The sequence below is a fragment of the Chionomys nivalis genome, chromosome 1 (genome assembly GCF_950005125.1).
Source record: "Chionomys nivalis chromosome 1, mChiNiv1.1, whole genome shotgun sequence".
Taxonomy (NCBI): domain Eukaryota; kingdom Metazoa; phylum Chordata; class Mammalia; order Rodentia; family Cricetidae; genus Chionomys; species Chionomys nivalis.
In genome coordinates this window covers 24,322,109-24,337,894 of record NC_080086.1, presented here as the reverse complement: position 1 = coordinate 24,337,894, position 15,786 = coordinate 24,322,109, and the positions used below count along the sequence as shown (strand labels likewise).

At 44.5% G+C, this 15,786-nt stretch overlaps 2 protein-coding genes across 3 annotated transcripts in view; both read right to left on the bottom strand.

Moving 5' to 3' along the window:
* The window catches only part of Dyrk4 (dual specificity tyrosine phosphorylation regulated kinase 4), a 40,285-nt gene extending 27,377 nt beyond the window's left edge, over positions 1 to 12,908 (bottom strand). Inside the window, exons 1-2 of the mRNA XM_057785029.1 lie at positions 12,871 to 12,908; positions 7,644 to 7,737 (exon numbers count right to left, since the gene is read on the bottom strand). Coding sequence (XP_057641012.1) covers positions 7,644 to 7,737; positions 12,871 to 12,908 — 132 coding nt within the window. The remainder of the gene's footprint in view (positions 1 to 7,643; positions 7,738 to 12,870) is intronic.
* The window catches only part of Rad51ap1 (RAD51 associated protein 1), a 31,177-nt gene continuing 23,064 nt past the window's right edge, over positions 7,674 to 15,786 (bottom strand). The window contains exon 11 of one of the 2 annotated variants that reach the window (XR_009058008.1): positions 7,674 to 7,737. The gene's annotated coding sequence lies outside the window, so the exon portion shown is untranslated. The remainder of the gene's footprint in view (positions 7,738 to 15,786) is intronic. The other variant, XR_009058009.1, reaches the window with a different exon arrangement.

Here is a 15,786-nt window from a genome sequence, read left to right as displayed (position 1 = left end):
GGCATTGTCCTTTGGTCCTTCACTGCTTTGTTCCTAATAAATGAGTCGCTTCTGAGTGTAGATTGGGGACTGGGGAACTAGATAAAAGTGGTCTATGTTAGGAAACCAAGTCCTGGAATGCCTAAACAGGCTGGTGTTCCTTCCTGTGCGAGTCACTGACTGGTCATTTGACCTCTTGGAGGGACATAGAAGAATGGAATCCCCAGAACCACACAAGGCACACTGAAGGATGAAATCCTCAGTGCTGCTCCAGTGCCCCCTGCCACTGACATTCTATCTCCTCCTCCTCTGGTTTGTGTAAGGGAAGGCTCAGAGCCAGGACTGCAGACAGCAGAGTGATTAGCGTGGGGTTAGCGAAGGTCTCTGCCCTTTCTCTGTATTTGTGAGTTTGTCCCTTTCCATTGCAAACCCTTAATACATCAGTTTTATTGCCCTCAGTGTGAGGATAGGATTGCATTCTCACCACACCAGGTCCCAAGTGAACACGCACACCCTCCCCCACCTCAGATGAAAGCTCTGCACAGTTTACAAGTTTACAGGGGAACCTATGTCCCACACCCTCACCCCAAAAGCTGAAGAACGATGGCTCTCTTCCCCGTTTAGAGCTAGTCTTAACAGGATCCCAAGATGCATCTCCTGGTCTTATTACCTTGGACTGAGCCTTGGATGTCCTCATCTGTGCCGTCCAGGGAAGAAAGTACCTGGGCTCTAGGTGGGCATCGGTTCCCCTGGTCCCCTGGCCCTAGGCCACCTAGCTTGTTCAGAGGTGCGTCATCACACAACGCTGCCAAAGTCATTCCTCACAGGCGACTTCTCTGTTTTCTCAACTGGCTCCTTCTCCTCCTCCCTCTCTCCCTCAAAAAAAAAAAAAAAAAAAAAAAATCCCTGGAGCTTAGATGATCCTGGCAGGCAGAGGAGGGTCAAGTTCTCTGCTGTCAGCTCATGGCTTCCTCCCTGCAGGCTACATAATCTCCCAGAGGCCAGAAAAAAAAAATGAGTTCAAAACAAATGCTTGATGTAAGGAGGGAGTGTGATGATGAGAGAGAGGAAAAATCATTAGGGATTTGATGCTGAACACAGTGTAAATGAATGTCTAGGCCCATCCAAGCCAGACAAAGAGCTGGGAAGAGGGGAAGGCACCTTGATGAAATTCAGCCCCCTTCGCTGTGTGTGAGGCAGTCCAGGATGCCTAAACAGGAAGGAGCTGCCCCGTGGGTCCTCCCACAGGCAAAGAGGGACCCAGGAGACCCATTAGAGGAATGAACATGACCGGTCACATAGGAACAGCAGCTCCCCGTGTCATGGATGCAGTGTCCTCCCAGGGGACCTGCCTACTAGGACCCTGACCATACCTGAGAGAAGGGCAAGAACCCAGACACTTGGGGTCATTTCCTACTTCTCAGTGTCTGTCACTGGGGGACACATCTCCTTCTAGCTTCATTAATGGATCTTGGATAATCATGATGCTGGGGACAATCTTAGGGAATATGTCACAGAATGGCCTCATTTTGCACATGGAGAAAGAGAAACCAAGGTTATCCAAGGTAACCCTCCCCACCCCGAGACTAGCATACTTGAGTTCAGAACCTAAGCCCTCAAGCGCCTTTTTGATGAGTCATGTTGCTACTCCTTCTGACCTCTTTTTTTAAAAAAAGATTTATTTATTGATTATGTATACAGCCATCTGCCTGCATTTATGCCTGCCCACTAGAAGAGGGCACTGAATCTCATTATAGAAGGTTGTGGGCCAACCATGTGGTTGCTGAGAATTGATCTCAAGACCTCTGAAAGAGCAACCAGTGCTCTTAGCCTCTGAGTCATCTCTCCAGTCCCCGCTTCTGACCTCCTTATGGTCTGCTACAAAACCGAGGTACAAGGAAATATGAAATACTTCTCTGAAACTCTCTAATTACAAATAAGTTCCAGAGGCTGAAGCAGGTGAAAGTACTTTCAGAGGACCTAGGTTTTCTTCTCAGGACCCACATGGCATCTTTCAATCAGCAGCAGCTCCAGTTCCAGGGGATCAGATACTTATTTTGGCCTCCTTGGGCACCAGACATATACACAGTACACCGATATACACGCAGGCAAACATTTATAGATATAAAAAATAAATCTTTAAGTAATCTTTTTAATTTTTATTCTGATGTTATCTGGATGTGATTGCAGAAATCAATTATCTGTTAATTATTTCATGAAACGCTAAGTTTCCATAGCACAGAGATACGTGTACCATGGAAGTGTTAAAGAAAATGATTTCTAATGTTGTGTTCTGCTGGTTTAGGTTTATGCCATGGCATTGCTTATGTTACTTCTTCCTGTAATGCTCCCCTCCACCTCACATGGAGCCTCCTTGTACAACTGCAGGTGGCATTAACACAGAGAAGAAAATATAACAAATGAACCCTGTTTCTATACCCTGTGATGATGTGATGGCTGGCTGGTACATTAGTGTAACATGATGGAATGTTCTAGACAGTTGCTTAAGAAGATGCTCCTGAACTGCCAGAAAGCTTGCTTTTCCTTCAGTGAGAGCCCTGATGATGCCTTCCTCAATGAGAGCCATCACTGTACCTTGCTATGCCCGCTGTTTGCATGTTCATACCCAGCTCTACTGTGCAGTCTGGCCAAAAGGGCATCATTTTGTCTCACAGCACTGAGGGCAATGCTTTGGCTCTGGTAGAACGATTTCTAAAAGACTCCATCAATGACTGGTCTCTAAGGATTTGTAACAGAAGACTGGTGAAATGGCTCGGTAGGTAAAGGTACCTTTGGCCAAGCCTGAAGGCCTGAGTTTGAACCCTAGGACCCACACGGTGGATAGAGAAAACTAACTTCTAGAAATTGTCCTCTGTCCTTCACACATATGCTCTGACAAACTCACACACATGCCCCAACACACATACACACACTGATGTGTGTGTACACATACTTTTTTAAAAAATATTTATTTATTATGTATACAATATTCTATCTGTGTGTATGCCTGAAGGCCAGAAGAGGGCGCCAGACCTCTTTACAGATGGTTGTGAGCCACCATGTGGTTGCTGGGAATTGAACTCAGGACCTTTGGAAGAGCAGGCAATGCTCTTAACCACTGAGCCATCTCTCCAGCCCCTACACATACTTTTAAATAAATAAAATGTAATACATTTGAGGAATCATAGACTAAAGAATAATAATAGTAGTATGTGGACTTTGAAGTCTGTCTCAAAATCAAAAATATACAGACATTAAATAAACAAAAGATGCTTAACATCATAAGTCATTAGCCAATTATAAATGTAAATGCGTTAGTATTGTACACATTTTATGGTGGCTAAAGTCCCGAACGTTGACAATACCAAATGTCAAAAAGGAGCTGATGACCACGGGAAATCTCATTCACTGCTGCTGGAAAGGCAAAATGCTGTGGCTGCTTTGGGAGACAGTCTGACTGCTTTTGAAATCAGCTAGTTGTAGCATTAACCTACACCCCCGCAGCGTGCTCTTGATGTTTACCCGAATGAACTGGAAACTGTCCACACTCAAACTTGCACATGAGTGTTTCACATCAGCGTTATTCACAACTGCCGGAAAATAAAAAAGCAATCAACAGGTCCTTTGATTGGTGAATAGTCAAGCTGTCGTATCCATGTAATGTTGTATTACTTATTAATAAAGGGAAATTATATCAAGCCACAAAATGTGAAAAGCACTTTCACTGATTCCTGAAAGGAAGCCATTTGAAGAGGCTGCATGTTGTACGACCCTAACTATATGATATTCTGGAAAGGGCAAAACAATTGGCATAAGAAAAGTGGTGGGTAGGGGTGTCGTAAGGGAAAAGATACCCATGGACAGGTAGAGGATGGGGAGTTCTTAGGCCAGCGAGTCTGCCCTTGGTGATACTGGGATCAGAAATACACGACATTGCGCACTGTCAACGTTTTGCACAACACAGAGGGCAAACTTACATAGAAACTGTGGCCTTTGGTTGATAATGACTTACCAGTATTGCATCATCGCTTGTACAGCTACACTCTACCGTAGATGCCACTGATAGAAAGACCTTGACAGGTGATGGGGAACCTTGTCCTCCATTTTCTCAATAGATCCCAATCTGTTAGATGACTAGTGAGTATGTGAAAACATTGGAGCCAACGAACTTGGACAGGTCCTTTACAACTGGCAAAGGTCTAGCAGATAGACATATAAAATATTCTATGCCCAATGCAGAAATGGTGACAACTCAGAAAAACCTCTAAGGACTAAAGGCATGAGCAGGCATTTTTGAGAAAAGGACACAAATGGCCAATGAACAAATGAGAGGAAGTTCGGCCTCATCAATACAATCATCAAGTGCAAGTTACAGTGAAAATGTTACTTGGCTGCAAAGTCGGTGGATGAAGCACCTATGGGCTCTAAATGGAACAAAACAGTGAGGAGTTAAACTGTGTACAGCGCCGGAGCAAAGCACATCCATACCAGGGCTGGGAGATTTCGTAATATCCACTCAAGTTCAGTCTTCAAGCTCATCACCCAGGATGCCATCCCTGGATCACTAGTCTGGAAACACTGTTCACTGTGACCAGAGACACACACGGGCATGCACACACGGGAAAGCGAGGGACCAGTAGATGTTTGCAGAGGATGATGATAAACGGGATGAATTGGAATGGGAAGAGACTCTGAGGCAACTTCTCACCCTGTGCTGGATGCATGAGAGGACCATTGTATATTACTATTTTTAGAATAGATCATAGTACACATCATAATGAAAATAATTTTAAAAACATTCATCAATTACAGAATAAATCCTAAGTCCTGATTTCAGCTTTAATTAGCAGGCCGACTTTAGATACCTTGTTTAATCTCTTTGGGTCTCAGTTTCCTCTTCTGTGAACTGAGGGAGACTGTCTGGATACAGATGTAAGGAGAAAATAAGAAAAACCAAAAGCCACATTACATTTCTAGCATCTCTGTCCTCCCTGTTTTGCAACATAGAGATGCTGTCCTCGGAAGCCTGTATCCGCTCTGCTGGACTCCAGCACTTAGACACTCTCTTAGGCCAATATGTGTTAACACCCTTTTACAGCAATTGACGGTAACTGCAAACCCTTGTTCCCTTTTTCCAAAGTAGGGCATCTGTGGAAATGAAGGCGGAGGAACTGGTACTCACCATGTAGATGTCTGGAGGAAGAGCGGGGCCCTGGGGGAGAAAGGAAAAACAGATGTGAGTGATCTTCTTCAGGATGCCAAGTCTCCTGCAGATGTACACTAGCAGAAGAAGATGCTGGGCTTCCCCACCTACCAACTCTAGCAGAGACATCAGATCCTCCTGGAACTATGATTATAGGCAGTTGTGAACCAGTTGACATGGGTTCTGGGAACTGAACTCAAGGTGTCTTGAAGGGCAGGGTGCGCTCTTGACCACTGAGTCATCTCTCCAGCTATTTTTTAAAATATGTGCATATGTGCGGATGTCCTGGAGTTAAGGTTGCGGGCAGTCGCGAGCTGCCAGACGTGGCTGCTGGGAACTGGACTCAGGTTCTCCACTAGAAAACTGCTGAGTCATTCTTCTAGTCCTTAAAAATCACGTTTGTGCCAGGCGGTGGTGATGCACACCTCTAATCCCAGCACTTGGAAAGCAGAGGCAGAGGCAGGAAGATCTCTGTGAGTTCAAGGCCAGTCTGGCCTACAGAGCTAGTTCCAGGACAGGTTCCAAAGCTACACAGAGAAACCCTGTCTCAAAAAGCCAAAATAATAATAATAATAATAATAATAATGTTTTTAAAAACTCCTTTGAGAGATACCAAAATTTGGGTTTAAAATACTTAGGGTCGGGCTGTAACTCAGCACTAGAGTGCTTCCTGAAATGCATGAGGTATTGTGCCCAATCCCAAACATGACCCAACAGTTAATATTTGAGTAACATTTTTTTTCTGTAATATACATTAAATACTATGAAAATTACACATTATTGTTAATGTGTTTCAGTATTTAAGGTGTTTTTAACACATGCTACAGGAAGAGGACATATGATGTTGGGACCAATTGGAGTCCTGGCCTTCAGCTGCTCTTCCCTGCTAGAGCCTTCTAATTGAAGTGACTAAAAGCTGTGCTTTGCCTAGAGGATCAGAGGATGGGATTTTCACCTGTTGGCCATTGACTGCTGGGTATTTAAGCCTCCATGGTGCTATTAAAGGAGGGCTTTATACCAGTGATTGGAGGTCCGTGTGTCTGTCTGTGTCTATTTCCTCAACCTCTAGCCCCTTGCCTGAAACTCGCGAACTGGATTCTAGTGAATGGTGTGTGGCAATACACAGACAATGATTCATCTCCAGAGCTTTTTTTGCATGTGTTTGTATGTGTGTTAGGTGTCTTCTCCAGTCTGCTTCCACCTGCTGGAAGTTACTGCAGAATGCAGCATGAAGAAATTGCTGCTTTTATTTTTCCAAATGTATCTTGTGGTAACTGTTTCCTTGCAATTTAATTTTTTTTTTTTTTTTTTTGGTTTTTCGAGACAGGGTTTCTCTGTGGTTTTGGAGCCTGTCCTGGACCTAGCTCTTGTAGACCAGGCTGGTCTCGAACTCACAGAGATCCGCCTGCCTCTGCCTCCCAAGTGCTGGGATTAAAGGCGTGCGCCACCACCGCCCGGCCGCCACCACCGCCCGGCTGCAATTTAATTCTTTGATTTTGGTTTCTTTCTTTTTTTTTCTTTTGGAGCCAAGATTTCACATAGTGCAGGTTGACTTCGAACTCACAGTGTAGTTGAGAATGCCCTTGAACTCCCGATTCTGAGAAAAGGTCGCAAACAATATAATGTTTTGAACACACTAAATTGTACCAGATTGAAAAATCTCCCTTTTGCTTAGTTCGTAGATGGTAGTCATGGTTACTACATCCTGGCCTAACTTCTGTGCTATACCTTTTATTCGGTTTTGTGGCTGAGTAAAAAATAAATTACGTCTTTGTCGGGAACAAGAATACAAATTCTAGAACTGATCTTGAATACTTATTGTGAACAACGGATTGTTCTGAGGTAGCCCCAGGTAGACAGAAGAGAGAAGCAGCAACTGTGGCTAAGTCATTGGTCCAGCAATATCTCCAGCGTAAGTCTCTGTTTAATGGGGGCCTCACAAGTCCGGCTGCTTTTCCCTTGAGTCCACCATAATGGGTAATCCTGTCAACCTGATGGGCTTCAGAACTACTCAGGAAACCAATCTCTGCATAGGCCTTGGAGGATGCTTCCAGGGAGCTTCCAGGGGAAAGACCCACTCTGACTGTGGGAGGCAGCGCTCCATGGGTTGCAGCCGGGGCCTGAACAGAGAAGAGGTAGCGAGTGGGACACCAGCGTTCATTCGTCTCTTAATTTCTGACTTCAGATGCAATGTGACCAGGCACCTCAAGCTCCTGCCACCACGCTTCCCCCATCACAGTGCACTGCTGTCCCTTCTAACTCTGAGTCAAAACAAGCCCTTTCTCCTTAAAGTTTCTTTTTCAACTATTTTGCCATGGCAACAAGGAAAAGTCACACCCACTCCACCCGCCTTCTGGGTCCCTCAATACCTTTACCTCCTTACTATCCTCCCCGTGTCCCGGGCTCTCCACATCTTCCTGGAGATCTCCCTGCTCTTCACGTGGGACCTGATGGTGCTTACCTTCACAGAGGTGAAACTTTGCTTCTTTCTTGCTTTCAAAGTCGGGAAGGTTGTCAAGCTGCGTTTCCTCGGCCTGTTTGCATCCATCGGAGTCCTGCAGGAGAGATAGAGCAAAAAATAAAGTTGGCTCTGGGAATAGAGGTCTATGCCTCTAATACCAGCACTAGAGATCTGAGGAAAGAGAGTCTCAAGTTCAAGGTCGCCCTGAACTACTTGTCAAGACCCCGCCTCAGAGATGGTGGTGGTGATAATGAAGGAAGAAGCAATGATAATACAATAGCAAGGTGGCAATAGGGATGAAATACAAATAAAGGCCTACATACTTGGGATGAACCAAAGCAGAAAAGCTTAGAGAAAAGCGGGGACCAGCCTACAACAGGGACCAGCCTACAGCAAGGACAAGCTCTGTTCCTCTTACATTCTTTCTTGAGCTCACAAAAGACAGGAGTGCAGAGGGAGAGGCAGGAGCTATGGAGCAGGATGGCAAAGTTAGGTGGCAGTAGTCACAATGGCCAGCCCAGAGTCCATTTCCCTAGCTATCTGCAAAGCCAAGCTCATTCTCTTAGCACGCCCAGAACCCCTTCCCATGATATGGATCCATCATGTGTGCACTTGAGTGATTTAATGTCTACAAAAAGGAAAGGGAAATTTGATGTCATCTTTTTGTGTGTGTGTGCCTTCTTCATCCAAAGTACAACTCAGTGGATAACTAACTTGGGCAAGATGAGACAAAAGCTTGCATATGGGTGTGGACTCTAGGCAGAGCTGTGGTGTATAGCGGAAGGCAAGTTTTGCCGGTCGTGGAGTACCGTTGAGATTCTGCTGTGCCCCATGAAGTCCCTTTACAGCCCCCAGCTCTGAGAGCAAAGGGAATTTGAAAAAATAGAAGAAACAGGGCAAAATGGAGATCAGTGGAAAGTCAGTAGAGCTGTTAGCTTTTGCAGACAGTATAACCAATCACTAACGGCAGTACCATGATTTTTCATTTATCCATAGAATTGAAGACAAGTCACACATACATTTACTGAGGAATTAAACACTTAAAATTCTGTATCCAATGGGAATTTTAAAACATGGCATATATGCTTTATAGAACACGATACAGTTAGTTTTAGAATGATATGGGTCTTACAATACCCACGGCAAATTGAGTAAAACCAGTAGAACAGTGAGTTATAGGATCCCATATTTATCTAATAAAAAGCTTGGTGCTATTATCTCCATATAGATATCTAAAAGAATCTAGAAGAAGAGAACTGTTAAAAAAAAAAAAACACAACAAACAACAAAAACCTCCCTCGAAGGAGGAAAGTTAGAGAATTGAGCACAATTTTTAAAGGCATACCCTCTTCGCTGAACATGATGGTACACACGCCTGCTATCCCAGCACTTGGGAGGCCAGGGTACAAAGATGGCAAGTTCAAGGCCAGCCTTGACTACAAAGTGGTACCCTCTTTCACACAAACACACAAAAAATGGTACGAGTCTCATCACAAAGCACAAGTATCCCACACTTAAATGATTCTCTTCAGTCTCTCAAGCATCTGGGATGACAGAATCATGCCATGTTTCAAGCTACAGGACACTTCCCACTCCCCACCCTCGGACTGCACATGAGAACATATGATAATAATAAAAACCTATGTGAAAGTCAGCAAAAACTAAGTTGTTTTTCTGCTAATGATTAGTTCCCTTCTTTCTTCTGTATTTTGTAGAAACATTTGCTCAGGCAGTTTGCTAGCCATGGTCTCTGCCCCTAAGGCGAATGCTTGGTTTGGGAGAGGAGATCCGATAATTGTGTGCAGAATGCAGGGAGCACTCTATGGGTGGTGAGAAGTCTGAGGCCCCAGGAAGACACAGTAGACTGTCCTTGAGGAACAAGCATAGAGGACCTAGTGAAGAGCAGACGGACAAGGCACCCTGAGAGCCAAGTATGGGGGATCATTTTCTGACCTTTCCAGGAACTGTTAGTTGCCCTGAGATGTTCTGAAGGGCTAGATGGGTGAAGGGCCACATAGCCCAGGTTAGTTTTGTGACCTGTTTGGTTGTTCTACACCTGGACTGACATGGTAGCTCTGTGGTTTTGGACCGTCTCATGGCAATGCCACGGGGCACAGTTTAGAGGAAGTCAGTCTGTGAACCTATTGGCAATAGTGAGGGACACAGCCAAGACAGTGACTGAGGGACATTTGAACTAGGATATAAACTGAGAAATGAAATAGGCAGAATTCTGGCCTTCGACTGGACATAGCATCAGTCAGTTCCCACACTGGGGAGAACTGAAGAAAGTTTCTCCTGTCAAGGTCCAGTAATGTCATTCTTTGTCTATTTCACAAGGAAGATGGGTGATATAGAGTATGTCCTTCATAAATAGTTGGGGTTCTTTGTGCTCCCTCCCTGGCAGCTGAAGGTAAAAAGTCAGACCAAGGCCTGCAGATGGTGCTGAGGGGTCTTGAGGTCTCATCTCCATGCTGCAAGAGGCCAATGAGCCATTTGGTCTTCTCTGTAATCCATTCCCTCATCTGTAAACTGTTAAGACTAGACTAAATGATCTCCCAAGACCCGTCTAGTAATTTTAATTCTAACCCTACAATCCATTGTCAGGCTGAACACACACACACACACAGTACTGTAAATATTTCCAGTTTCTTTCCCTATGATGATATGCTTTTCAATCTTCATACAATGTCTTGAGGGTTAGGGATGTAACTAGAGCGCATCATAGAGTCCTGGAGGCCACGGAAGCACAGTGCACAAAACTTGCAATGAGCTGCATAGAATATGAGTCAGAATGACTTACTATTTCCTTTAAATCGTTACAGGAATGATTGAGGGTAATAACCTTAGCTCAGAGCTGGAGTGGTGGCCGCAGGAAGAATGGCTCTAAAATGGAAAGGATGATCTTACATACAGATCGGGCTTTCCTTCCTTCCTCACCCCACTCCCTTGCCTCCTAGACTGAGCGGCACTTTCCTGGGTGAGCTCCCTTTGTCCACAGTGTTAGTGTCACTTAACTGTCTTGGGAAAGCGTTGAGATTTTTGTCTCATTTTGATCCTGAGTCTTGTGGAGCCATGGGTGGTGAGTTGGTATTTGCTTTTTTCAATTCCTTACAAGCTTGAATGTGGTGCTTAGTCTCTGTTAAATACCCTTTGTACAAACTTGCTGAAGAAGGGAAAGCTGTATTTAGATTAATTCAAAAGAGAACTTAGAGCATCAGATGCCTAGTGCCCACAGCAGTGCTAAGTATGGAGGATGAGGGATAAGGAAAATGGATTTCTTGTTCTCAGAAAGTTTGGAATCTGGAAGTCACGGAGGTGTCAGCATTACTGTTACTAAAATCCTATTGTGTGGAATTTTAAGCAAATGCATCGGTGTATAAAGGACACGAATGTCCACAGGGAAGCTGTGTCTCTTGAGGTCACCTGTTGTGATTTCATGATTTCTACTGCAGTTGACAGTGGCTTGACCTTCATGATTTTGGGGTTGCCTTTGGGGCAGATATGGTGGTAGAATAGGGGAGCAGTGACTCTACTTGCATTTCTTCAAAAAGGGAGATGATTATTTAACTATGTAAGTGATAGCCCCAACAAAGCAAATTTAACTCCTCAGCCCTTCTACGTGAGCCCTTGAATCCTTTATGGCCCAGTGACTTAATTATAAGACTGGAGATTTTGGGGAACCCCCTTTTCCACGCCCTCAGGTAGTGCAGGGACCTTGACTCCCTGATAATCACTTGCCAGTGCTGGGGTGCTCCCAAGACAGTGAAGTTTTCCCCAATAGCCCACTTTTGTGCTTAGCTGTTAATTTGCATATGGTAGGTACTTATTAAATATTTGTGGGGAGGGTAGTTGATATTACACAAGATATTCTCCCCACCTCTCTTTGCAATCTTTTAAAAAAGCACAAAGAACAAATCTATCCTCCTTTCTTTCCAAGAATTCTTGAGTGTTCAGAACATTTAAAAAACTTGTTTTTCTTTCCTGCATATACTCCACTCCATGCGTACTGTGGGGTTTTGCCCAAACTTCTTGCATGATAGAGCATCCCACAGACATGGCAGGGTAAGATTGCTCTGTGGTTATTTTACTCAATTTTCTCCTTTTCCAGTGATCTTTTCTAAAGTGGCTACCGTTTCCGAGAGTCTTGTCTTGTTATCATCGCTAGGTCAGGCACTGCCTGTTGTATCCCGTGATGGTTCTGGATGGTTCTAGTGAGTCGATAAGTACAGTCAACACTAGCCTTTTCTTTTGAGCTGCTCACAGCAAACTTACATGGGGGTTCAAGTCAGCTAAAAGCACAGTTCGCTGCCCTGGATCCTCCACGTTTGAGAAGCATGCATTTTAGCTCAGGTGTAGACAATATGGACTTGGAGAGGGTAAAATCAGAGGAATGGTTGGCATACTGCCAGACAGGCCTTCAGGTTCCCATCTTCTTCTGGGTAAAGACTGAAATAGAGAAGGGTTAAGTCCCAGGACCAGTAAGGCTAGGCCCAGAATCTCACTCTTGTAGCCCAGACTGGCCTGACACTTGCTATGTTGTTATGTTAATCAGGCTGACCTCAAACTTACCACCCATCCCCCTATTTCTCTGCCTCTTGACTCCCAGAGTACAGGCATGGGTCATGTTTAAAGATTCATTAGAATCCAGCCACCCCCATCTCACCTCTCAAGCCAGACAAAGGATATTCTTATGAAATGTTTCCATCCAAAGGTAAGATCGTGGAAGCTGGCGTTTTTAAAAATGTGTCTGAAAAGATGACGTTTCCTAAGCCCCAAGTAGCCTGGACATTTCAGACACTAAACGGTCAGAGTTGTGTGCCCACTACCCCTCAAACAAACCGTTTTTGGCAGTGCAAGCAAGTCCCACTGAGGAAAGTTGATCTGGGCATGGGGGTCATGCATTCCTCGGGACACTTGTGTCAAAGGACTGAGGCGTGTGTGAGAGAGAAACAAATGTGGAAAAGAACAGTTTCGTGGTTTCATGCCCTCATGTTGGATTCCAGTCCGCCTTTCTTCCGCTGGAGTCCCTACACAATGTTCCATTAGTAGGAGAGTCAGAATTCTCACGAGCTTGCGCCTGGTAAGGCCTGAAACTCCTCTTTGCGCACCCGGCCCAGCCCTCGCTCTTACTTCCCTTCTCCCTTTCCACTTGCCCCATGTGGACCCGGCCCTAGCTGGCTCAGGGTTTGTGCCCATCGCAAGCCTCTTCTCCCTGGCGCTCGCTTACTCTGTCCCGGTGAGGGCAAGAAGTGGGAGGAGCTGCATCGGGCTGTCACAGACAGGGACCTCGGCAGAGGCTTAGGGTGAGCCAGCAGCCCAGCTGAGGGAGGACCACACCCTCCTTCCGTTGCTGTAGAAACGGCTTAGGCCCTTTTTGTGACTCTGAGCTGAATATGCTTACCCCAGTCAAGGCCAAAACTATCCACATAAGCCAAAAAAATACATCTCTCCCCCACCTCCTCATTTTCTCTTTCCAATTCACAGATCAGTCAAGATATGAATGAAATTCCAGGACTCTGAGATTAAAGTTGGACAGACCAGTCTGGAAAATTTCCAAGCCCCTTCAAAAACAGTATGTAGAAGTAGATAAAAGCCTGGGATAGAACTTCCTCATGAGATGTACCAAGTTTGAGAAAGCATCTTATGGAATTATAATTGACAGTGGCTTGTTCCCCAAGGCCTCTGACACAAGGAGATTCACTGAAAAGAAGCAGAGTTGAGTTTTGAGTGCTCAAGTCCTTAGCCTTGTTTTTTAAATTGTTTTCATTGAGCTATATATTTTTCTGTTCTCCTCTCTTCTCCCCTTCTACCCTCTCCCATGACTCTAATGCTCCCAGTTTACTCAGGATATCTTCTCTTTTTCTACTTCCCATGTAGATTATCTATGTATGTCTCTCTTAGGGTCCTCATTGTTGTCTAGGTTCTCTGGGATTATGAATTGTAGGCTGATTTTTTTTTTTTTTGCTTTATATCTAAAGGTCACTTACAAGTGAGTGTCTTTCTGCGTCTAGCTTACCTCACTCAATATGTTTCCTAGATCCATCCATTTGCCCACAAATTTCAAGATGTCATTATTTTTTTCTGCTGTGTAGTTCTCCACTGTATAAATGTACATTTTCCTTATCCATTCTTCGGTCGAGGGGCATTCAGGTTGTTTCCAAGTTCTGGCTATGACAGACAACGCTGCTATGAACATAGTTGAGCACATGTCCTTGAGGTATGATTGAGCATCCTTTTGGGAATATACCCAAAAGTGGTATACCCGGTCTTGAGGAAGGTTGTTTCCTAAATTTCTGAGAAATCACCCTACTGATATCCAAAGGGGCTGTAACAGTTTGCACTCCCACCAGCAATGCAGGAGTGTTCCCTTTACCCCACAACCTCTCCAGCATAAGTTGTCATCAGTGGTTTTGATCTTGGTCATTCTTACAGGTGTAAGATGGATTATCAGAGTTGTTTTGATTTGCATTTCTCTGATGGCTAAGGATATTGAGCATTTCCTTAAGTGTCTTTTAGTCATTTTATATTCCTCTGTTGAGAGTTTTCCGTTTAGGTCTGTACCCCATTTTTTATTAGATTATTTGTTCTTTTGATGACCAAGATCTTGAGTTCTTTGTTTATTTTGGAGATCAGACCCCTGTCTGATGTGGTGAAGATCTTTTCCCATTCTGTAGGCTGTCCTTTTGTCTTGTTGACCATGTCCTTTGCTTTACAGAATCTTCTCAGTTTCAGGAGGTCCCATTTATTAATTGCTGCTCATAGTGTCTGTGCTACTGGAGTTATATTTAGGAAGCAGTTAGGAATTTGCTGAAGGAGGCAGAGGTAGGAGGATCACGGGTCCTTAGCCTTTTAACAAGCGAGTACCTGAAGGAGCTTGTGGAGGACAGGAGACTGTAGTGTGTTTGTGTAGACTGTAAGCAGGGGGGTTGTTCATGCATTGACTTTTTTTTTTTTTTTTTTTTAGATAGTTTCAATACGTAGCCCTGGTTGGCCCTGAACTCACTACTAGACTAGGCTGACCTTGAACTGGAGGAGCCTCCCATTTTCCTGGTCTTCACCCATATTTTCTCCCCCTAGAGGATATACATATTTGCTATCACAGAAGCTAGGATCGTCATGAGAAAACATGCTATTTGAGCTCCCTTATTTAAAGTAGCCCTCCATTGCCATCCATTTTCCTGCAAATTTCACAATTTTATTCTTTGTTAGTGCTGAATAAAATTCCAATGTCTGGATGCCGCTATGCTGTATATCACTATGCTGAGTTTATTTCCTTGCTATTGTGAAAAGAATATAATGAACATAGCTCTGTTAGTGCTGGCAGCTCCGTCAGCATAGGTGCCCAGTGCAGTTCTAGGATTTACAGTCCATTCTCTCACCTTCACACCCAGTCACACTATGCCACCAACCAGGTTTCCCAAAGCTGCTCTTCCACCTGCTCTGTCCTTCCTCTGACCCATCATGTCTACTGGCCTGTGCCCTGGCCTCTGCTCTTCACTCCCTTGCTATCCATACTGTTTCTGACTCAGCCTTCCCAAAATAAAACCAGCATGCACAGCAGGGTGTGGTGGCACACACCTTTAGTGCCAGCATTAGAGAGGAATATAAAGCGGGGGAGACAGGAACTCATTCATTCCGAAGATTTCAAAGTAAGAGCTCTCTAATGGCTAGGCTGCTTTTGCTTTTCTGATCTTCAGGTTGAACCCCAATATCTATCTCTGGGTTTTTATTATTTGTGCTACAGTAGCCAGAGAACAGGGAGGTAAGTGGAGAGGACCAACTGAAAGAAAACATGAATGAAACCCATACCCGGAAACCTATCACGCTGTAGGCTTATTTCAAAAGCAAAAGAAAAATTAATGGGAGAAAAAGGAAAGAGGGCAAGCAGGCTGGCTACTGGACCTGGAAAGATCTAGAGTGGTTCTCAATCTCTGGGTCGTGACCACTTTGGTGCCTGTCCAACAGGAGTCACCAAAGACCACTGGAAATTTTACATTATGATTCATAACAGTAGCAAAGAAAATAATTTTATGGATGGGATTCTCCACAAGGAACTATATTAAAGGGTCACAGCATGAGAAAGGTTGAGGACCACTGCTCTAGAGACTGACTTCAATCAGTTATCAGTGGACTAGGCAATAGG